Below are 22,835 nucleotides of genomic sequence, written 5' to 3'. Positions count from 1 at the left end.
TGACCTTAAATGTCTGGATTCGTCCTTGTTTCCCCTCTCTCGTCACCATTTTGACCTGATTCATTGCATGCAGCGACCCCACGCGAGTGCAACCCCCGCTCGTTGCAATCGGCACATCTCGAGACTTTTTGATAGTAAAGCCGAAGTTTGACTCACTGCCAGGTGAAATGCGTATACCACCTCGGCTAGAATACCGTTTTTACCTGAGGAACGGTGTGGATGTAATAGCTGCAAGTAATCGTCAAGACACAAAATGCGTTAAGTCGGATTTAGTCAAGGCCAAAACTGCAAGTCAGATTAGAAACAGAGTGAAGATCTACCAAGCTAGACATTGATAATAGAGTGTATCGCACTTTTGGTTTGTTTCAATACTTTCTTGCGGGCTACCGTGGTCGAGACAGGCGTCCTCGTTATAGGAGCTGGAATGCATTAAGTCATGCATAGTGCTCGGCTTCCAACTTATCCGGAAGTTCAAGACTTGGCGTCCAACTGATCTGATGTTTCGGGACTTCACGACCAACACTTCCGAAATCTTGGCTTTCAAACTTGAAGATTGTCGAAAAGAGGTCTGATATATCCGAAACATGGAGCATTCATGGCAACCCAGCCTGCGGATGCGATATGAGTTGAGTCTTATGGGCCAACACTACAACGTCAAGAGCAATATCGAAACCCACTATATATCTTCTGGAACATACATAAATACCACCAAGCTCAAGCATCTCCGACTAACCACATACTGACTGATATCCCCCTTCCAACCATGAAGATAACATATGGAACCCGTCTCAAAGACAAAGTCTGTATAGTGACAGGCTCCTCTTCGGGGTTCGGTCGTGCCATCGCACTCGGGTACTCCCTGGAAGGAGCCTTGGTTGTCTGTGCAGATCTGCAACAAGGTGCACGCGCAGACGTGAATGGTGAACAGGCGATCAGTACCCATGAACTCATCAAACAGAAAGGTGGCAAAGCCATTTTTGTGCAGACAGATGTCAGTAAAAACGATGCTGTGGAAAACCTCGTCTATAGAGCAGTGGCCGAGTTTAGTCGAGTGGATGTGTAAGTTGTCACCTTTTTTTCTATGGTGAGAGTGCAGGCATATTGACAGTGTCCAGAGTGGTCAACAACGCCGGTATCTCGATCGAGTCAGGGAAACCGTCACGCAGAATCCACGACACCCCAGAGGAGTGGTGGAATACAACCATGGCTGTTAACCTCAAATCTATCTTCTTACTCAGCAAGCACGCCATTACCCAGATGCTTAAACAAGAGAAGAACGAGGCTGGTGACCGCGGTTGGATCATCAACATAGCGTCCATCTTTGGTCTAGTCGGAGGATACGCCCTTCGTAAGTATATCCTACACAGAAACTGGCAGCTTGTTAACAGAAAAGCTTCGTATGTTGCTTCCAAAGGAGGAGCCCAAAACCTGACTCGCTCCATCGCCCTCGATTACGCAAAAGACGGTATTCACTGCAACGCCATATGCCCTGGCTGTATGTTTACGTAATTCTCTTATGCAAGGCTGTGTACTAACCGACTCGTACAGTTGCAGAGACGGCCCTTCTGGCCGACGCTGTCAAGATACACGATAAGGAAGCCATTCGTTCAAAGCACCCACTGCATGGGTTAGGTACAGCGGAAGACATTGTGGGTGCGGCAATATTCCTTGCCAGTGCAGAGGCAAGATGGATCACCGGAGTACGTCTACCAGTTGATGGAGGATATACAGCACAGTAAAGACTCTATCAATCCAGAAGAATGCGGTCCAACAGTCTCATCTGGTGATAGAGGTTCACAGTTTGAAGACAATACATTCAATTTATCTTTATTCCAAAACTATCAAATATCCCAATTATGATCCTTCGCAATAAATACCGTAATTCCATCTCTCATCTACCTCTTGATATATCCATACCCATACGCCCATATATATTCTTGATACAAATATCGCGTCGCTCGTCTCATCTTTTAAAACCGTTCTACATGCTATGCCCGCGTGCTACTCAAACAATCCCAGAACCAAAACACATATATGTTCCACCCAGACTCAATGAAAACTGATAAATGAGGGTTGAAAGGAAAGTAGACAAAGGAAATTGTTTCAAAGGAGTGCCAATCTTGGCGTGTCTGGGTTATAAAGACACGACACAAGGTTGTGTTGTTGTTGGCCTTGCCCTATCTCTGAGGACAAAGTCATGTTGTGTTTTGTTGAGCGTGACCAATCTCTTGTAGTCAGAGATGGATAGTGAGGCCACGCCGTGTTGTGTTGTTATGTTGTTGTATAATAATTGTGATGTTGACGGTCATTAGATGTCCGTTCGCTCAATGTGAAGGACATCCTTGAGCCATTCAACTAGTCACGAATCCGCAGACCCGTCAGACCGAGAGCCTGACCTTGAAATTGCGGAATCAAGATTTCGTCTTCGTACAATAGAGCTTCTGCAATCTATCAGTTAATAAGCGCCATACCAATCAATAGAAAGATCGTTAAACTTACAGTCCCTTTTCCCGAGGATCCCTCACGATGACAAGCTCCTGTGCTCGCTTGGGATCCTTGATAGACTTCCTTCCCTTGGAACTCGCTCTGGGAGCGGTGCCGCCGCCACCGTTGTTGATCTGAGCTACCAGTGCGGCGATTTGAGTCTCGAGAGAGTTCACCTTGGATGCGGCAGTCTTCTGAGCCTTCTTAGCGTCGTCAAGTTTCTTCATGAGGTTGTTGTTCTCAATCCTCAGTGCGTCGAGAATCACAGCCTCGCGCTCAGCAGTCTCGAGCTTCTTGTTCAGCTCGTCCCGCTCGGCGATGAGAATGGCGATCTGCTCCTCAGCGGCAGTGAGCCTCGTCTTGAGATCGTCGCGGTCAGTAGTGACCTCATCGGCCTTCTGCTGGAGGGCAGTAGCCTCTTCCTGCAGTGTGGTGAGCTTCTGAGTAATCTCATCACGCTCGGCGGTAAGCATGTCCACGCTGAGCTGAAGACGACCTGCATTCTCAGCCGTAGCCTCGAACTTGATAGTGAGATCGTCGTGCTTGGTGTTCATGTCAGCAACAGCTTCTTCGACGGTAGTGAGCTTCTGCTTGAGCTCAGTGTTCTGCTCTTCGAGAGTTGGAGCAGGCTCATCAGAGGCTGGTGCTGGAGCAGCTGGCTCAGGAGTTGGATCCGCGACCTTCACCTCGACAGGTGCTTCGGGCTCGGGCTCAGGTGCAGGTGGGGCTTCAATCTCAGGTTCGGGAGCAGCCTCAGCAGGAGGAGCCTCTGGCTCAGGTACCGTAATCTCCTCCTCGACAATGATGACTTCCTCGACGATAGTCTCAGGCACATCTTCAACCGAAGCAGGCTCTGGTGGGTTCGCAGGCTCAGCCTTCTCCGTTGCTTCCGATGTCACACTGGTCACGTCGCTGACGCTGGGCAGAGAGCTAGAGATCGACGACATGGCGCTTGATACAACGCTGCCAGCCTCAGATCTCAGGGCCATGTTCTCAGATCTCAAGCCTGAGACCTCCACAGACAGTCTCAGTACCTGGGCGCTCTGATCGTCCTGAGTGTGGATCATTCCCCTCATCTGGTCCCTCAATCCATCTCTCTCGCCATGAAGCTGCTCGTACTTCTTCTTGAGCTTCTTCCTCTTGCTCTCGACCTCCTCCATGTCTCTGGTGACGGCCTCCTTCTCCTTGCTGATGGACTCGATCTGTGACTTCAGAGCTCCGTTCTCAGTGTCCAGGCCAGCGATTTGAGCCTCCTTGCTCTCAGTGTCCTTGGCCCAGGCTTCCTTGTCCTTGAGCAGATCGTCGATAGTTGCCTGCAGAGTCACAACTTGCACCTCGAGCGCCCTCTTGTCGGTCTCGAGCCCTGTGAGCTGATCCTGGAGTCTGGACTTGTCGCCTGTGAGATCAGCGATCTGCTGCTGAAGGTTCTTCTTGTCTTCCTCGAGGCCGAGCTTGTCCTTGCTGAGATACTCGACCTGGTTCTTGGAGTTCTCGCTTTCCATCTGGAAACGGTCGCGAGACGCAGTCATCTCGCCCAGCTCCTTGGCCTTGTCGACGAGGTCCTGCTCCATGTTGTTGACACGGAACTGCATGGACTCCTGGGAGATCTCCATGGTGGCGATGCGAGCAACATAGGCTGTCTCCTGGGACTTGCGGATAGCCTTGATGTCCTCAAGCTCACGCTCTAAGTTGATAGCCTTGGCCTCGAACTTGGTGTTGGCCTGGGTCGCCTCGAGGCTGTTCTTCTTGAGGTCCTCGTAGTTCCTCTCAAGAGCAGCCTTGAGCTCGCGGTGCTTGGTGAGATGCTCCTCAAGCTCCTTGACTCGGTTGCTGAAGGCGGTCTCGGTCTTGATCAGCTCATCGCGCTCAATGGTAAGCTTGGAGACGATCATGTCGCGCTCCTTCTGAGCCTGGTTGATGATCTGATCCTTCTCCCTCTTGACCTGCTCAATGGCTTGATCGCGTTCCTTCTGGAGCTTGGCAATAGCCGAGTCACGCTCCTTCTTGGACTTTGTGATGGCCGCGTCGAGGTCGTTCTTGGCCTTCTCAGCAGTGAAGTCACGTTCCCTCTGGAGCTTGTCGACGACAGAGTCACGCTCACGCTTGATGCGGTTGACCATCTCGTCGCGCTCGCGCTGAAGTCGCTGCAACTCTTGGTCGCGCTCCTTCTTGGACTTGGAGATGCCGTGATCAAGATCCCTCTGAGCCTGCTCCACAGCCTGGTCGCGTTCTCGCTTGATCTTGTCGACATTCTTGATGGCTTGGTCACGCTCGTGCCTGAACCTGTCGAGCACCTGATCGCGATCTCTCTTGACCTTGTCAATTGAGGTATCACGATCCTTCTCGAATCGCTCCAGGGTTCGGCGCTGTTCATCAAGCCTTGTCCTTGTTCTCTCAAGCAGACGGGTCTGCTCCTCGAACTCGGTAACAAGTCGGTCCCGTGTGGCCTGGGCCTTGTTCCTCTCCTCTCGAAGCTCATCCTTGTCGGTCTGCATGTTGGAGAGTCTGTAGCGAGCGTCGCTGAGATCCTTGTGTGTCTCCTTCTGCTTCTCCTTGAGCATCTTCAGCTCCTTGCGGAGGTTGTCGAGCTCAGCAGACATAGTCTCTTCCACATCGTGGCGTGAACGAGCCCTCGGTCGAGACGGAGGACGCTCGGGCTGGGGAAGTTGACGCTCCTCTGGGATGCGCTGGGGTGTGGGAACAATCTGCGGTTGCTGTGGAATGAGAGGCTGCTGGAAGGGTTGCTGCACCACGGGCTGAACGATGGGAGGGGTGATGGGTTGACCAGTGTACATGATGGGTTGTTGAGGAATGAGAGGCTGTTGGGCCGGGATGAGAGGCTGTTGGGTCATCCCAGCAGGATGCTGAGTGTAGGTAGATGATGACGAAGTAGTCGTCGTGGTAGCATGAATAACAGCACCATTCTGGGCAGTAGGCTGTTGAGTGATGGTCTGCTGTGTTGTCTGGGGCTGTTGGGAAACAACCTGCTGTTGCTGCTGCTGTGGGATAAGAGGCTGCTGTTGTTGGGCAGTAGGCTCAATGTGAATATGGAAGGTTCTACCACGGCTTCGTGATCGTTCCTTGGGCCTCTCCTGCTGGCGCTCAACCTGCCGTCCAGATGTTCTCTCAAGCTGGCTGTCTGTCTCAAACTCGACTCTCTTCTCACCAGGGCGAGACTGTTGTCGTGAGAGGGTACCTGCCTGGCGCACAATGGATCGAGACCGGGTAGGTGTCTTGGAGTAGTCATCCTCACTCTCACTCACAACAGTGGTGGCCCTTGTGGAGACGGAGACGTTGGATGAGCTTCCCCACCCTAGCTCGGAGGCGGAGTCCCAGTTCTCATCAGACATGTATGATGCTCTTGGTGATGGTTCTGGTGATCGAGTGTCATGGCTGGATCTGAAGCGAAGCTGAGGTGGTTGGAACATGAAGCCTCTTCCAGAGTCTTGTCGTCGGTTCATGGGTGGCGGTGATACTGACGAGACTTCACTAGCTGAAGAGACGGTAGAGACCTCTGATGGTGTTGTTATGGCTTCCGAGACGGTGGATAGACCATCATCGTCTGGTCGACGAGTGGATGGTGGACGAGAGACTGATCGGTTCCGTGTGAGGGCAGTTGAGGTGGTCCTTGGGTTCCTTGTGTTGTCGTCCGACGAAGAGTTCCTTGGTGGGTTACCCCGGATTGTGAGAGCCATGGCAGTCTCCTGCTGGCGTTGCTGTTCATATTGTGACATTGGGTCGAAAGGCCGGCGCGATGATGTCGGCGCCGGCTTTGTAGCCGTCTTCTGTGATGATTTCCTCATAATGGTATGAGACTGTTGTGTGTTGTGTGATTGCGTATGTGTTGAAGTGAATTATTTGTTGACCGAGAGGTAAGTTTCTCTCTGTGTCTCGCACGTGTGTGTTTCTTTCTGTAGTTTCGTGGGGTTCGTGGGCACTATACTAAGACGGTAGGGTCCGTGTGTGATATGATCGACGGGCGGTGAAGAGGATCGAGAGGGTGGACTAGATAGATAAATGAAATATTGATAGAGGGGACACAAGAGGCCTCGCAATTGATTAATGCTTTGTGTTTTTGAGCTATCTCTAGAGAGAAGAAAAAGAAGAAGAAAGAGAAAGGGAAGAGAAATTCAGCTCGGCCTGGAAATAAGGTGTATAGCCGCCAGTTTTGTTCGAAGCCTCTTTTTTGCCTTGGATCTACATACAAGAGCCGGGGGTGGGAGAGCCCGAGCCTTGGCCAAGCCCAACCCAATTCCAACAGGGGTAGAAGTGACTTTGATCCACTACCAACCACATTGGAAAGATGAGACTGGATTGGGCACGGGCAGGCCCGACCTGACCAGACCAGACCTGACCAAGCCAGGCGTGCACCGCACCGTACTGCAGTTGAACAGCTGGACCAATTACTGCCAAATCGGCTGCGCCCATGACGAGAGAAGCATGATCCTAGGACGGCACAACGGGAGAGAAAGAAAGAAAAAGAGGCCCTAGTCTATTTTGGTATGTGAGAAAGGTGACCCGACATGCTGCAAGGGCTCGATTGGCCTCATGGGCTATGTACATATGTGATGATGGACCCCCCGGAGTCAAGACTTCAGGACCTCAGGACCTTTCAGCGGGGGTGAGGCTACTACTGCACAGGTGAAGCTTTGACAGTTGACAAAAAGAGTCTAAGACTTACGGCGGCTGGCCATGTGGACAGGCGTGGTTTGAAGGGAATCATTCCCCGGGTAGTGACCCTCTGCAGGGGAATGGGGATTATCCCGGCACCTCCGCTGTCGAACCAAGGCCGAAGGACGTAGACTAAAGTCTTCGTTCACCGGAGGACTAAGCGATAACCTCTGTTCTGCACAAAAGGGGAGAAAAGAGGATAAAAAGAAATGCACGACTCCATACCGCTGTGCGTCTTACGTGTACAACCAAGCAAGCCAGACCAAAAATCACGAGAGAGCACCTACATTCTGCGTTACATTTTGTGCCACTGAAAATTCGCTTATTTTTGCCCTATTTCTTTTTTTGTGTTTTTGTGTCTTTTCCCTTCCATCTCTGTTCCTTGTCTCTGTCTCTGTGTCTACAGTTGTCTATCTATCAGTCCATATTTCTTCCCCCACAAAACTCAATTTCATCATGCCCAATCGTCAAAATCAAGGCATCCAGTCAAAATCACACAAGAGATCAGCAGCTTGGGCTCGTAGACTTACAGGGGGGAGTCCCTGTAGCTTTTGAGGCCATTTTAGGCGTTTATGTCGGGTCGGGCTGCAACGTTTATGTGGGGGTTTCCGATTCGTTCGAGAAGGGTCGTAAAACTGGGTAAAGCTTTCTAGTCCAGTCTAGTCCTAGTCGACTGGTTGTGGTGAGCTGGGGGGGCTTGACAGAACCGACAGTTCAGTGAGGCAAAGTACAAAGGGATTGCTTGGATAGTAGACAGCGTACGTTGTTTGAGGACACGAGGGTTATGAGTAATAAATAGAGATGAGTCGGATTGAGGCTGTTTATCTGACTCATTCCATAGCCCAACTCTTTGTGGCTGGCCCAAGACGTGGTCTCATCCATGGCCCGCCTGGTCTTCCTTGCTCGTGCCCGCCTGACAAAAAACTGAGGCTATTCGCGTTTGGCAGTCGAAACGCTGATCACTCCCAACTACCGTATCGCTATCAATCAGTCTCGGCGCTTCAACCACCAGACCCCGTTTGCGGGGTTTCAGATCGACTATGCCCAACCTCCTCTTTGAACCCTTAACCAAGGCTTTGGTATCCGTCATTTTCCATCACAGAATGCCTGACTTTCTCGCTGTAGTTTCATGTCCATGAAATAGACATGGCCTCGCATGCTGTTGTTCTTTGAGGCGGCGCAGTATATCCATAGTAAGCTGAGTTGTTGTCGGTATTACTCACTGCCAGCTATCAACTGAGAGTACATACCTTGCCACAAAGACAGCTCAAACACTCTGGCGGCAACGCCTTTCAAGCACATTCCTTGTCCATGTGGAACCACAAGCATCGAATTGTCTCGATTGTCCATGTTTCAATGACAAGTAAAAGAACCCAACCAAAACCCAACAAAAGACGATTCAATTCTAGATTCATCAAGACAATCAACAATTCATCTCGTGGTCAATGCATATCTTAGTGCACATTAAACTCCATAGCATGATCCGCAAAGATCGTGTACCTACCTACACATTGCTCCCTCGATAAGCGCTGCAAATGCAAAGCGTGGCCTCGATCTCATCAAAATTCCTACTATGTTCCGCGTGTGCATACAATCATTTTGTTGCCTAGCCTACTGTAATGTAATGTAATGTCCATCACAGTCACAATGCATTCCCTCATATGATTGTGCACAGAATACATAGACCCAAAAGTCCGCTGTTTTTTTGAGGCCAACCAGTCCCAAACCTGGTCTTGTCTCGCCTTGTTATATGGGACAGATGACTAAGATTGGATATCCAAAGAAGAGGGGACCGCATGCACAGTTGATATATCATAGGTACGAATGCATTTTTCGCCTCGATCTTCTGGTTGGAGGCTGTGAATATGCCACGCAGCAGAGACAGCAGGTAAAAAGAAATGAGGCGATTTTCAAATTGAAACAACGAGATGCTCATCGAATTATGTACACACAGTTCGGAGATGAGTCAGTCATTGCCACAGCAAACGCAAACACATCAGACCGAACCAACAGCTACTCCGGAAACAACGCTTCCAGTAGTCGTAGGCCCTTTATATCCTTTCCTTGCACTCGCAAACCACCAAACACTAACCAAAAATGTCAAACCACCCCAAATTACACATGTGTAATTCATACTTTGAGGCGATGTAGGTAAAGCATAAGGAAAACAGTAAATGACACTCCAGATAAGGAGATAAGCACAAGCAATGCCATTGACAATAAAGCCCCAGATTCCATGCATTCTGAAGGGTCCATAGGTGATGTTTTTACGTCCACTGAGCAGGTTGGGGAGAATGCATGAGAGGAACGAACAACTGCAGAGCAGAATAAATGTTCCAACAAAGGCATTGAAGGCAGTTGTGCTTCCGACGTAGATTGCACCAAGAACAGACACCAAGACTGCTGTGGCGATAGTAGACCATAGAGGCATGTCGAGAGATGGTTGAACGTGACCAAATACTGCTGGGAAAGGAGTCGCACCATCGCGGGCAAGAGCCCAGAGTGTTCGTCCGCAAGTGATGTAGAGTCCAACGACTGTCAAGGCAATACAAATCATAACCAATGACAACAAACCGGTAGCACCAGCTGCTGAACCAGTTGCTTGACGATAAATCTCTGCAATGGGATACGCAGATTCGAAGAGAGCGTCGTAGTCGTTGATGGCGTACATAATGGCGATGAGATAACAAAGTCCGGTGATGAAGCCAGTTGCCACTTGAAATAGGATAGCGATGGGGACATTGCGGCTGGGGTTGGGAATCTCCTCAGCTAACTGCGTTGTAGCATGGACTGATCCAACACTATACGCTCCGTTGAGCATCCCAGCCACAAACACGAATCCATCCGGGTATCCAATATCAGCTGTCCAGTCTTTCCATACAAATGCCGAGCTTGCATGCGGTGGACGACCTCCAGTGCCAGGCATAGCCGTGACAGTAATGACTGTGATGATGAACCCAGCCAGGATGATAAAGACGCCAAATTTGTTCAAAGCCGGCATGGCACTGTTCCAGAGACAAACAGCCGCGCATGAAAGCCATGTCGTGATAATATACGTAATGAAGACGTGCCACGGCTCAGCCACGAAACCATCATGGTTCAAGGCATACATCTGCACGAGCGTGTTTGCAAGGATGCTAGACATGCTCGCGCAACCGAGACACCAAGCGAGATAATTCCACCAACCCGCGTAGAAACCCAAGACGCGTCCCCATCTTGGTCCTGGGGTAACAGACGCCCAGTGGTACACGCCAGCGGATGAAGGAATTGCGCTTGCAAGCTCTGCGACACTGGCGGCTACGGCCCAGTAGAAGATTGACACGGCGATGAATTCGTATAAGACGCCAGGTGGGCCGCCGTTGAAGATAGCGACAAGGATGGAGCCACCGATTGCGGGCCAGACGTTGCCGACGACGAGACCGACGCCTGCGAGGGAGAGGAGGGTAAAGTTTTGAGGTAGCTCTTGGACGTGGCCTGAGGCGTTGATAGGCGTGGTTTGGGTGACGGACTTGACGTCCTGGTCATCGTCATCTCTTTTGGACGAGTCCATCTTGGATCGTGGGTCATCCATTTAATTGACCTCAAGAAGGAAGGATAATTGAGAAACACAAGACGGGAGATGGACCATCTTTAAGTCTCAGCTGCGCGTCCCGAGACTTTGGTATTGACGCTTCTTTAGTTTGCCCCCAGATACTGTCGCATGTTCTTTCCCAAATGGGTTTGGATTCCTTCCCCAATCTGCGGAGATAGGCCATGTTTCGCATTTCCCCGAGGGGTTGTATCGTTGTCTGGAACGCTAGACCGGGCAGCTTATCTAGGTGTCGGCTGTAGATTCCCAAAGTGTTGGCGGTGTTGTAATCTGGGCAGATGGACAAAAGATATGATGAATTTAAACAGGTTCTGTAGAGATCCTGGCAAGTTCCAGATCATGTGTACGGCACAATATGTGAAGTGATTTCACTACAGGGACGAAGACGTAACTGTCGCTTGTCTCATTTGTTATCGTCGATAAGAAGATATCAAGAGTAGACATAGAACAGGGGTTTTGGGAACCGGAGCCAATCGTGCGGGGTAATTTCTATTAGTCATGACTTTAGAATATCGAGAGTCTCGGGTAGGTTCCAAGGGTTCAAATAAGAATCTTGAAGCTCAACTAAAATACAGCAACATGAGAAAAGAATATATTCTTATTTAGACGCAGGTCTATGATTCTCCAGGCTGGAGAAATTGACACACAAAAAATATTTACATTTTATTATATGACAAGAAGAGAAACACCGCTCAGGCTCGTGAAATCGTTTGGAGTAATCAACGCAACCTCCTTCATCAACAGAAATTTACTGCATGTTGATGGCTTCGTAGATCGGGTCAACACCCTGAGCAGTACCGATATGAGCCTCAATCCAAAATCGAAGTCTCTCAACCGTGGTGCGGTCGGACATCCAACGCAGGAACTCAGCCGGGTTGGTAGCAGTCTCGTTGGCAATGTCAGGGTAGCCCGCGGGAATAGGCATGTCGCGACGAACGGACCAAGTACCCACAGCCTTCTGATACTCGGGGCTGAGAATGAAATTGTGCAGGAGCTTGGCTCCCTCCGGGTGAGGCGCGTCCTTGAGGATACCGGCCGTCTGTGGCCAAGTCACGTACTTGCCGCTCTTGGGATGTCCGAAGTGCATTGGCTCGGCATTTTGGAAGCCTGCGCCAGCAGCAAAGTAGGCGGCCTGGGTGTAGTTGCTGGCTTTGACCATAGCCGAGGGTGTTGCGGTGCCACGGACCCATCGAGGGTTCTGCTTGAGAAGATCCTGGAACCAAGAAACACCGTACTGTTGCATGCTGAATGACCGTCAGTTCATATCGGGACAAATATGTGGTAAAAAATACTTACATGAGTTGGTAGGCGTAGAGAACCGCGTCATCGTCGTTGGGGTACGTCAGAACAAGCTTGTTCTTGAACTCGGGGCGAAGAAAGTCGGGATACTCGGCGGGTGCCTTGATACCAGGGAGTTTGTTGCTGTTCCAGCCAAAACCCCAGCCGAAGATGTAGACACCGTACCAAGAAGCTGTGGTATCCTTGTACGCATCTTGGATTTGATCGAAGCCCTTGGGCGCGTAGTTGAGCAACGCGCCTTGTTGAGCCCAGCGGGGATAGTCTTGCAATGTCTGGAGAATAACGCTGTCGACGTAGACAGCCTTTCCACCAGTAGCAAGCTGTTGGTCCACCCTGGCGTCGTGGTACTTTGACAGATCAACGGTGACGTTGAGTTCCATGCCGGGAAAGCGCTTTTCAAAGGCTGCCTTCAGGCCGCTTTGACGGTTGACCGAATCTCCGCCATGCCAAAGGGTGACAACGCCTCCCTCTTTGAGTGCCGCCTTGTGAATCTCGTCGAGCGATCGAGTCTCGGTTTCAACTTTGGTGTTAAAGCCAAGGACCTGGTCGTAGCCCCAGGCAGAAGTAGCCAAGGAGGCAAGGGACAACAAAGAAGTGCGCATGATTGTCAATAAAAGAGTGCTTGCAAGGTGAGATGAAGGTGAAGCTTGTGCTAATTCCCTATAGAGATTATGATTACCAGCAGATTCAATATATATATATATATATATATGTTTGTATCTATGATGAATGTACGTATATCCTTCCCGTGGGTCGGCGATAAAGTGGGATTGCGAAAACCGGGTTCAAGGTTACGTCGACTGCTTTCAAAGCCGGGAATCTGACGTTGACAGGTCCTTAATCATACACAATTTCACGGGAAGGCCGAAAATAAGGTTTATTCACGCATTATGCAAGGGTCTTATTCTCCATAACAGTTTGGATGGAACCATATCCCCCTGACATGACATTACTAAGACTACATACCACGAGCTATGCAAATCAATGCTGTGGTAGAGTGGGATCCCGAGATGTCTGTGAGATTCCTAATCAATACAAAGCGGAAAACATGCGATTCGTGGTTTGGAGTATCTAATCATGCTGGTAAGTAGATGATGGATTCTCCTACATGCACGTGTAGATAGTATATTAGAGTTAATGCAAGAAATATTCCGTCTGAACAGGAATAGAAACTTCCCGCTCGGCTCGTGCCATAGCGAAAGTTTACAAAGTTGACGAGGCAAAGTGTTGTTGCGATTGGCTCCAGTTCCGAACTGTCTCAGAAAGAATCAACAGTCATCGTAAGGAGATCGGAGAAATATAAGACTAAATACTGGGGGTTTCAACATGCATTTTACCGTTTCCACCTTCTTTTTGATGCAGGTACCTTGCGTGAAAGTCATCTATGCGTTGCCGAACAAGTTACAGAATGTGACAAGTATCTGGAAAGTTAGTCTTCTTATCTTTTCTACAGTATTTAGCCGTGAGCCCTAGGATGTCGGAAACGCTCGCTGCTCGAAGAGTACGGCATGAAATTAGCAAGCCATTTTAGGCTATTTTTATGTTTGATTTGTTTTTGGTACATGGCATCTTGAAAGAACAACAACCATAACGGCAGGTAGTATGACCCCAAGAGCAGGTCTCACAGTGTTTTTAATTGGGCGAGACTGAGTTTGCTTTTTGAGCCCTACCATTTACGACTAAAAGTTGCAAAGCGAGAAAAAAAGCAGAGTTTATATTTAGAGTTTGGAGATCGCGTGACAGAATCAAATGGCTAACTCCGAGTGCAACAGTAAGTTGAACAGGATAAACTGGGGCCATTAATTCCATCCATGATCCTTATCTTATCTTGTATCTTATCTCACATATGCCTTATCGTTATCTTATCAGTGATAAGAACAATCGTCCGCCCTGACTCTAACAATAGCATCAACCGATATAGATCTCAATCTATATCAATGTGTCGTGCATGATTGTGCATCTGCTGGTTGAAAGTTAATATGATCCGATAATGTTGCGATTCTCAGATCATGTACGCAGTTGAAACGCAAGTAATATGTGAGACAGGACCACAGAAATATGTGTTTTCATATCGTTGGGACCGCTAGTACGTGTTACCCATAGGAGCAGCAGCCCAATCAGACTCGAATCTATGCCATCCTCCATGCTCAGGCTCACTCCCCATATACAGACTGTGCACAACCATATCGTACTGTCCATCCGAGGGTGTCTTGCCACCGCAAACATTTCCGCCCATGGCAACATTCAAAAGAATATTCATGTCCCTCATCGGCCTCGTCCCCGCAGGAATCTCCCCCTTCATGACGGGTCTACCGTCAATGTACCAGACCATCCTGCCCTGGCCAGCTTGTCCACCTGGCTGAAGCCACGCCAGGTCATACCGCACAGGCCGATACTGCATGTCGGGAATCTTGGTGCCAAGAACGCGGTGCTTGTCCGGCTCATGGTGGTGGCCCCAGTGGAGACACGAGTGGTTCTCCAAGTCGCCGTTCCACGTCTCCGCTATGTCGACTTCTCCATCAGTGGGCCAGGAAAAGGGCTCCTGCGGCAGAAGCCAGAATGCAGGCCAAATACCTGTCGCGCATGGCGAAGTGAGCCAGGCGGTGAGGACGCCTTGGTCGCGGGAGAGTGTCTGACGACTCACGAGTCTGGCAGACGTATACCGCTTCTCATGGTTGGATTCTGCATTGTTTGCAATGGCACGCAAAACAAGCTTTCCATCAGGAGTGCTATCAAGTTTGTCAGTTGTCGACACGCACACCAAGTCAGGTGATGGATGATAAACTCACTGGAAGGCGTTTTGTTGATCGGCGGTGTAGTGCTGTAGCTCCTGATTACCCCAGCCGTCCGGGCCGTTACCGATCTTTGCGTCCCACTCCGAAGTAACGGGGGCGTCGGGGCGGAATTGGGGCTGCCAGTAGACGTGTCCTTGCTGACTCTGGTTCTGGCCGCCACCCATGGGCTGTTGCTGTTGCTCTTGGGGAGGAGGAGGCGGTGGGGGGTAATATTGCTGATTTTGGTTTTGGTTTTGGTTTTGGTTCTGAGCTTCTGGCTCACCGACTAGACTTTGGAATTCATTCTTGAGACGCTTAAGATGGTCTTTCCACGCCATGGTGAAGGTATTTACAACAAGTATCGGTCAAAGAGGTTGGGATATTGGTGCAAGTAAATTGCATGATGCATCTATCTCTTTAAGAAGGGAGAGAATTGATCAAGTCTTTGACTTGGCATGACGTCACAAGCTTGCGTGGTTGAGTGGCTGAAGAATTAGCCAAGTCTCAACACCAAATGGCATCTCAGCAGTTTTACGAGCATGTATCTCAAGTGAGGCTATACAGAAAATGCAGATATAATAGGCCGCATCGTATTGTTCAATTATTGTCAGGTACGGTATATCCAGTAGTTCGGCAAGTCAGTATGGTAGTTCAGAAGTGTTATGTAATCATCAAATGTCTTGCTACCTATCGATAAGAAAACTTGCAAATCCCAACAAGAATTAAGATTCAAGATATATTCGGGCCTTATCTATGGTGGTCAATCGATTGGAAAGATCGGTGTATCTTGGGACAAGATGTAGCCTGATGTGCGATCTGGATCGGATTATGATCCATTCATTTCCCTGCTTCGGCAGACGCCGGTCATCCATCAGATGGTTTTGTAGCGCCTGGAAAGTTACCCTGGAGAACACAAGAATGAGCTCAACGAGAATCATACTGGTATCAAATGGTCAGAACATCGTATAATAACAGATATAGATTGAATGATAAAAGAGTATCGAGACAACATGTAGTAGAATGATGTGCCAGAGATCAAACAATGCTGCTGTGCTGTTTCATCCTGGCTGGACTCATCTTCAAAAGTGCACGTCTTTAGTGGACAGTTCCAGTGATTGACGCGTTGGCTGGCCTGACTCCCCCTGAATATCAACCGCGTAACACGGCTTCTTATCGGCAATCGAGAAAGAAAAAAAATAAAAAAAAATAAACGAGTTTCAATCATCAGAACATCTCATGTTGTCGCCCACAAATAACCACAAGATACAAACGATCTGGATCTCGTTATGGCCCGATTCTGAGGCTGGTTGAGCCTCCGGAACTACCCGACCAGGGGTTCCGGGCCATTTTCATGGCACCACCAAGCACAGAGCGGCCTCGAAACACCGCTGCACCACGCCATAAACACCAAGATCAACAATGCAAGATACGAAGCAGATGATATATAATAGATTTACAGATTCTCTTTTTTCATCATTAAAAATCATTCACATCTACTGTAATATCTACTACATCAATTGATTCGTCTACGTTGCAAAGACAAACAAACCCTGGCATAATATCATCCAATATGCAACCCATCCTAAGAGCCATGCCTGTCGAAAAGTAAGACTCTCATCTCCACTCATCACTAGCCACATACTAACAATTTACCAGGATTGTCCCTCTTCTCTTGACAGTTGGCAGCGCCACAGTCGTTGTCGGTGGTGTTCGCACACAACTCAAGCCACAGACACAATCACGATCTTTTGATAGAAGACTTGCCTCTTATAGCACAGCACAAAGCGAAAAGGTATGTCTCTCAAGACTTTCACCGTTTGAACTATCATCACTAACAACTTCCACAGACAATGACAACCATGATTTATAGCACTTGGCTAGAAGATTAGACAACCATCGGTCTAGAAATGCAGGCGTTTCAGACCACATCAACTTCACGACACATAACGCATATTAACGAAGAAACATACACATATTAAAATACTTGCTGGCAAGATCAACTTCTCAAGCAAGACAAGTACACTACAACTATTATACTACGGCCTGGATTAGATAAAGACACATACACTAGCGAGCGATAGAATTTTGGGCAAGGATCCCACTTAGATTACACAACGTTTCAACATGCGTGACGATACAATCTTGGCCACTGCATGAAGACACCGTGAATGTACGAACAAGGGTATTTAAACACATTTAGAATTATTCACGAGATCGACAGGTGTGAGTCACCTCCTTCATTTAAACGACCAGTGCTTAAACTGTAAGAGGTAAGCCAAGTCTCAGCCGCAGCGGAATTGAGGCGCTCACAGGAGATGACAGCCCAAGTAGTGCGTTTCAGGTGCAAAGACAAGCATTTAATGTCATGGTTCGTTTATTCCGCTATGGATCAGATCAACTGCCGAGTGAAACATGATTTGACAGTTCCGTTGTATCACCTACCATGTCAAGCATGTTTGTTGTATTTGTGCAAACATATGCGAGAATCACAATCAAGCACTACAACAACAACACTCTTAATAGGCCAAAAGAAGACTGCGAGTCATTAACAAACGTCTCTTAATACCAGGGGTCAGCGATTAACGTGTAAACCACTTTGGAGGCTTGCAGCTTATCCCGAAAGCCCATCTTAGCTCCAACGCCCAACCCGCAAACGACTCTGCGGTAAATTAGTGGCGCTTCAGCTTTCGCCTACAGACACGTTGACTACCGAATCAAATGCTTTCTGACCACCACAGGGCTGAGATAGCATTCCGCGTGATACTCCAACAAGTCGAATGTGATTGGACATTTCGTGCCTCGCGTAGAAGTAGCAATTTCTTTGTTTGCCTTGGGCATGTCTGCGCGCTGATCACGACGCTAGTATTAGGCAGTTAAGTTTTAGTCTGAAGATTGTGGAAAGTAACAAGCCGTTGGGCTGAATGGGCTGTCTCTCTGGTTGGGATAAGAATGAGTGTTGTCCTCCATTCTTTTTTGTCTTTCAGCCAGCCAACTGCCACCAATCCTACATCTCGTCTCTCCTTCACTACCAACTTTCATTACTTATCTTCAAAATGGCTGCTCCTGCACCAGCACCAGCTCCAGCTCAAACAAACACCCACAACAACGGTCCCATCGACCATAACGATCTCGAAGAGTGGAAGAGTCGTTTCAACGATGTCCTCGCCCGTCCCAGCGAACATGTCAACTCCAAGTCTCCTGAGACATCCCAGCCTTGGCAAAACAGTTTCTTCGGCTGTTTCAGCCCTATCAGTCTCTGCGCCATTACATGCTGTGTTCCCTGCGTGACCTTTGGCAAGACACATCATCGTCTTCAAAAGAACAAAAACCTTGAAGGTTACGAGCCAGTGAACACTTCTGTATGTCTTCCCATCCATCAGAACATTGAGATTAAAATGTACTAATAAGGATTTTAGTGTCTCCTGTTTTGGGCCTCTACCTGTGTCGGCCTACACTGGATCCCTCTCGCCCTTCAACGCGCCAGTCTTCGTGAGAAGCATAACCTCCAGGGCAGCTGTCTTGTTGATCTTGCTACTGCCTGCTGCTGCGGATGCTGTGATCTGATTCAGCAGGATAAGGAGGCTGAGTATCGCGAGGCTCAGAGCGTTGCTACTGGAGAAGGATACAAGGCTAACGAGGGTATGACCATGCCTGCCTGAAATACTGAGTAGCAGCAAACGAATGGGAGTGTCGTCTATCATCCGAGGAGTGAATTTCAAATGCGAGATACCCGATGCATCATGACGGGAATGGTTGTCGATTACAACATGCAATCATAGTCAGACGAGAGAAGCAGAGTAATAATTTACAGTTTGTCAATCACAGAGTGGATTTCAGAGAGTCTCAAACAATAATGGCGGCAGTTAATATGATACAGCTCATTGACCCTCAGTCCGAGTTGCTTAGAGTTTGAAACGGCATATAAAGTTCCTGATGCTCGGTGAAGACGCGTTGGGATGAATCTTATCTTATCTGATGAATAGCTCCACTAGAATGAACGTGACAGGTGTGAAAATTCAGTAAATTAACTTTCCCCCCTTAATTCTCGCAACCACACTAGTCTTCTTTCAGTCACCGCATCAGCATGCAACATCAGAACAGCATCAGTCATATCCCCTTGTCGACATAGAAACAAGACGTTGCTCACTTTAATATTTCTACTTTATCATCTTTTAGAAATACAGAAACCACCGAAAAAATGGATACAACTCAGGATCACTTTCAGGATGCAGCCCTGCAATATCTAGTAAATCCTCTACTGGATGCCAGTCAAATATCAGATGGTATAGATGGTTCAAGCCATGGTATGGCCTCCTCGCTCATCCCTTGTGGCAAGTATTGACCATCGCCAGACAACCGGCCACCAATTCCAGGTCAAAGTTGCGAAATCTACAATTTCCTAGATGAAACAATCGTCCCTTCAACACCACCAAAATCTCACCCATATCTGCTTGTCAACATCGGCTCAGGAGTATCCTTCTTTCAGGTCTCAGAAAACAACCAATGTCAACGTATCTCGGGCTCTTCATTTGGAGGTTCAGCACTATGCGGTCTGCTTCTCCTCCTCACCAGAGCGCGCACCTATGAGGACATGCTTGAGCAAGCAGAAAAGGGCAATAATGCAAACGTCGATAAACTCATCGGAGACATTTACGGAATGGATTACAACAGAATCGGCATGAAAATGACGGCTGTTGCTTCGACGTTTTGCAAGGCTTTTAGCCTGGAGCATAGGCCCGAGGCTGAGGCGGAGGAACAGAGCGTTGAAGATCCTGCGGACATTAAATCCTTTTCTGATGCTGATATCTGTCATTCTTTGGTTTTTGCCGTCTTTAACAATATTGGACAACTTGCCACGCTGCATAGCCGCATCCATGGTAATCCGGATATTTACTTTACCGGACCTTATGTTCAAAACTGTCAGCTACTCATCAGGACGCTGTGTATTGCAGTCAGGTACTACTCTCAGGGCGAGAAGAAGGCGCATGTGGTGGTAAATCAAGGGCAAGCTGGCGATTTGACCTTATAGAGTGGAGGAGACAGTCAGCGACTCGCAGCATGAGCGTATATTCCTCGATCGTTCTTCAATGCCGCTGGGCTCCAATGTACTCTTAGTTTATTTAGGTACTGTTGTAACCTAAAGTGTAGGGCCTATTCCTTCTACTACCCATTTGAACAATGCTGTTAGGAAGGCCAAAGACGGTTGCAAGAGCTGGAAAGCTTTGCACCTTCCCGCCCACCTGTCTAGGATATACCGTGCTCTTCGAATCATTCCACTCCCCATCTTACACACATCAACATAAACATTACTTCTCTGAGCATCTGCCATCAATCATCCGCTAAAATGAACCAAGATACCACTTCAATGATCGACGAAATCCCCGCCAAAACTCACGAAGATTACGGGCTGAGACAAGAAGATTTCCGGGACTTCGGTACCAGGGACAAGTGCACACCTCTCGCGGCATTTTGCCTGATCTGTTGTGATGCCCTTCCCAGATTCGATGTTCGATGCCAATCTTGCACCGAGGCCCGACGAAAGCACCCCATACTGTACGAAATGCGCTATTGTATTATTTGCAGAGAGTGCACTTGTTCCTTTAAGAGAATATATTGCGAGTATCATGCGGCGACGCGGATCTTCCTCAACAACCATGAGAAGAAAGCCCTTGTACAGGCAGTCATATGTAAACGATGTTGGCGACATAATGCGAAGCCAAAGAGGTTGTTTTGTGAAGACTGCTTGGGAACCATGAAATATGCGAAAAGGGCCGTGGAGAAGAGAAGCAACTAAAGCGTCTGTTAGAGACGATTAAGCATCCATGCGATTGATATATCTTTGGTGGTCTACGAGGTAGCAGAGAGGCTAGCCCCCTAAGTCTTAGAGCACAAAATAGATTGTCTAAGAAGCCTGGTCCAAGTAGCATGAGCTGACCTACTGATCGTGTCTCTTATGCATCTAAGGGGCCAATTTGTCTAGTACCGTGAGTGAGGGTTGTGTATGCATACCTTCAGACGACAACAAATGTTGTCACTGGCTGTGAAAAGCAAGCATGTACTTTTCTGATTCCCGTTCGAGGAAGTTTGTGACAAGTGAATCAGTTATATCCTCTGTCACACATATCCAAAGTCTGGGTCCTGCGGCTTTTGAATCAGGTAGAGCTATTTCCTATAAATACACAACTATTATACCAAAACGTCTTCTTCCTCCTCCAACCCTAACAATCTATATACAAGATCTATAATTGCAACTTGACTTTGGAAGACAACGCTCCAACACACCAATCATGGATCCTGAACGTCCATACCCTTCTAGATACGGCTACTATTACAATAATCCTACCCGACCTGCTCCAGGAACAGGCTATGGAAGCGACCCCCGGCAAGACAACCCGTTTCTACCACGCTCCAGCGCTGGAAATAGTGCTGGTTTGGGTCCAACGCAAGAATATGGTGAGGGAGAGGATTTCCCAAGCCGTCCTGCAGAAAGCTACGGCAGTAACTTGCGACCTGACAATCCCTTTCTTCCGCAACAGTCACACGCTGGAGGCAGTGCTCAATTTAATTCCACCCAAGGATATGGTCAAGATAGCGGACCATCCTACTCACCTGCCCAAGACTATAGTCAGAGATCTGAAAATGACCTGATGGGGAGATTGCAGAGTTGTTTCCAACATGAAACCTCTGGTCCCCGGCCAGAAACAGCCAGAGTATATGGGTAAACCCATCTGCGGAAGAACAAATACTAATCACTGATAGGATTATATGCCCCAACGCTCTGCTAACCATTACAAATTTGTCCATTATGACCCTTTAGATGACTACCTACCCCCTGACAATAGTGTTGAAAATCCTACTAATCAGAGATCTGACAATCCCTTTGCTCCTTCAGTTTTAAATGACCCGGCTCACTACTCACAGACCCCTGGCCCCCAGAATACTTCTGTAGAACCTTCGTACAATCAGGGCCCTGGCTACCAACCTCCAGCCTCTCCAGGCCGTCAACCACTTGAACAGTATCACCACCTGACACAACAAGACTTTCATAATAATAGTACTGCGTATATGCACCCTGAACCACGCAGAATACCATTTCAACTTTTTTGTGTGAATTGTACAGCCCGCACAGAAGACACTATCATCCGCTGCCGTCCCTGTGGTGAGGTCCATCAACAAAATATCATCAAGGGTACAACTTTGTCAGAGCCTCGGCACTGTATGCTCTGTCGGGTGCCAATTTTTCACCCGTTCATACTCTGCAGCCAGCATTGCGACCGAAAGGGTTTAACCTGGGCGCAAAGAAGCCTTATCAGACAACACCAAGACCTATGTTGCATTTGCCACGGAGCTGAACCAGAAGAAGGCAGACGTCGCTGCCAGATATGTGCCATGATGGACAGCGTGAATGCGAGAAATACGTACCAGAGGCTTGTAAACCGCGGAGTTTGTACGAGATGTAGGAGAAACCCTTCCGTTAATGGGTTACGAAGTTGCGATAGGTGTCTCCACAGCAGGCATTAGTGACCAGGAAGTGGAAATAGAAGCTATCTGGTCATTGTACTATCCACACATGATTCTCGGTGCAGATCCACTGCATCAAATAGTGCTGTGATATATGGCCATGTCCTGTCTTGTGATACGTTGGGCAAAGAAGTCACTAAGTGAGTAGTATAACATGTAAGATTTCAACAAATGAGGTCACACTTGAAGAGGAGCGTGAAAAAGGCCATTCACTTATGATAACTCGGGAAATAAAACACCAGCCCGAAGGCTTGGTGGCAAATGTTAGAAAATACTTGACTTGAGCTTGGATAAGCCATGACAATTGCCGTAGTTTGAAAGCTCTCCCACCTGAGTGCGCTTAGTAGTAATGGGACAGTGATAGTTTAAGGACGACTGGTAGTTGGGAGAGCGAATTCGTGCTTGAACCAGGAGTCTGTGTATTATACCATGATTTGGGAAGTGGAAGGGAAGAAAGTATTGATTCGTAGTCTGCAAGTATATCTATAAACGTCTGG

At 48.3% G+C, this 22,835-nt stretch overlaps 10 protein-coding genes across 10 annotated transcripts; 5 read left to right on the top strand and 5 right to left on the bottom strand.

The window, feature by feature from the left end:
- Positions 1 to 763: 763 nt before the first annotated feature.
- On the top strand, positions 764 to 1,739 carry FGSG_02266 (uncharacterized protein; the record flags this gene model as incomplete). Its single annotated transcript, XM_011319869.1, has 4 exons — positions 764 to 1,059; positions 1,116 to 1,348; positions 1,394 to 1,495; positions 1,549 to 1,739. 4 exons carry the CDS (start codon positions 764 to 766, stop codon positions 1,737 to 1,739), a joined length of 822 nt encoding a protein of 273 aa, XP_011318171.1.
- A 620-nt stretch (positions 1,740 to 2,359) lies between these two features.
- Positions 2,360 to 5,834, bottom strand: FGSG_12112 (uncharacterized protein; the record flags this gene model as incomplete). The annotated part of the gene is made up of 2 exons (XM_011319868.1): positions 2,360 to 2,441; positions 2,500 to 5,834. 2 exons carry the CDS (start codon positions 5,832 to 5,834, stop codon positions 2,360 to 2,362), a joined length of 3,417 nt encoding a protein of 1,138 aa, XP_011318170.1.
- Positions 5,835 to 6,681: 847 nt separating this feature from the next.
- Positions 6,682 to 7,716, bottom strand: FGSG_12111 (uncharacterized protein; the record flags this gene model as incomplete). Its single annotated transcript, XM_011319867.1, has 4 exons — positions 6,682 to 6,902; positions 7,166 to 7,325; positions 7,443 to 7,555; positions 7,686 to 7,716. The coding sequence occupies 4 exons, from the start codon at positions 7,714 to 7,716 to the stop codon at positions 6,682 to 6,684; spliced, it is 525 nt and encodes a 174-aa protein (XP_011318169.1).
- A 1,435-nt stretch (positions 7,717 to 9,151) lies between these two features.
- On the bottom strand, positions 9,152 to 10,705 carry FGSG_02264 (uncharacterized protein; the record flags this gene model as incomplete). The annotated part of the gene is made up of 1 exon (XM_011319866.1): positions 9,152 to 10,705. The coding sequence occupies one exon, from the start codon at positions 10,703 to 10,705 to the stop codon at positions 9,152 to 9,154; it is 1,554 nt and encodes a 517-aa protein (XP_011318168.1).
- A 787-nt stretch (positions 10,706 to 11,492) lies between these two features.
- FGSG_02263 (uncharacterized protein) lies at positions 11,493 to 12,645 on the bottom strand (the record flags this gene model as incomplete). The annotated part of the gene is made up of 2 exons (XM_011319865.1): positions 11,493 to 11,988; positions 12,041 to 12,645. The coding sequence occupies 2 exons, from the start codon at positions 12,643 to 12,645 to the stop codon at positions 11,493 to 11,495; spliced, it is 1,101 nt and encodes a 366-aa protein (XP_011318167.1).
- Positions 12,646 to 13,756: 1,111 nt separating this feature from the next.
- On the bottom strand, positions 13,757 to 15,194 carry FGSG_02262 (uncharacterized protein). The gene is made up of 2 exons (XM_011319864.1): positions 14,833 to 15,194; positions 13,757 to 14,772 (listed from the first exon to the last, which is right to left on the bottom strand). Exons 1-2 carry the CDS (start codon positions 15,153 to 15,155, stop codon positions 14,127 to 14,129), a joined length of 969 nt encoding a protein of 322 aa, XP_011318166.1. The 5' UTR covers positions 15,156 to 15,194; the 3' UTR covers positions 13,757 to 14,126.
- Positions 15,195 to 16,303: 1,109 nt separating this feature from the next.
- FGSG_12110 (uncharacterized protein) lies at positions 16,304 to 16,922 on the top strand. The gene is made up of 3 exons (XM_011319863.1): positions 16,304 to 16,422; positions 16,474 to 16,609; positions 16,665 to 16,922. The coding sequence occupies exons 1-3, from the start codon at positions 16,388 to 16,390 to the stop codon at positions 16,704 to 16,706; spliced, it is 213 nt and encodes a 70-aa protein (XP_011318165.1). The 5' UTR covers positions 16,304 to 16,387; the 3' UTR covers positions 16,707 to 16,922.
- A 948-nt stretch (positions 16,923 to 17,870) lies between these two features.
- Positions 17,871 to 18,476, top strand: FGSG_12109 (uncharacterized protein; the record flags this gene model as incomplete). The annotated part of the gene is made up of 2 exons (XM_011319862.1): positions 17,871 to 18,176; positions 18,234 to 18,476. The coding sequence occupies 2 exons, from the start codon at positions 17,871 to 17,873 to the stop codon at positions 18,474 to 18,476; spliced, it is 549 nt and encodes a 182-aa protein (XP_011318164.1).
- A 539-nt stretch (positions 18,477 to 19,015) lies between these two features.
- Positions 19,016 to 19,846, top strand: FGSG_12108 (uncharacterized protein; the record flags this gene model as incomplete). Its single annotated transcript, XM_011319861.1, has 2 exons — positions 19,016 to 19,121; positions 19,191 to 19,846. 2 exons carry the CDS (start codon positions 19,016 to 19,018, stop codon positions 19,844 to 19,846), a joined length of 762 nt encoding a protein of 253 aa, XP_011318163.1.
- Positions 19,847 to 21,104: 1,258 nt separating this feature from the next.
- FGSG_02260 (uncharacterized protein) lies at positions 21,105 to 21,539 on the top strand (the record flags this gene model as incomplete). The annotated part of the gene is made up of 1 exon (XM_011319860.1): positions 21,105 to 21,539. The coding sequence occupies one exon, from the start codon at positions 21,105 to 21,107 to the stop codon at positions 21,537 to 21,539; it is 435 nt and encodes a 144-aa protein (XP_011318162.1).
- Positions 21,540 to 22,835: the final 1,296 nt, after the last annotated feature.

This window comes from Fusarium graminearum, chromosome 1 (genome assembly GCF_000240135.3).
Source record: "Fusarium graminearum PH-1 chromosome 1, whole genome shotgun sequence".
NCBI lineage: Eukaryota > Fungi > Ascomycota > Sordariomycetes > Hypocreales > Nectriaceae > Fusarium > Fusarium graminearum.
The sequence above is the reverse complement of the archived record's forward strand: the minus strand, read 5'-3'. Positions and strand labels throughout refer to the sequence as shown.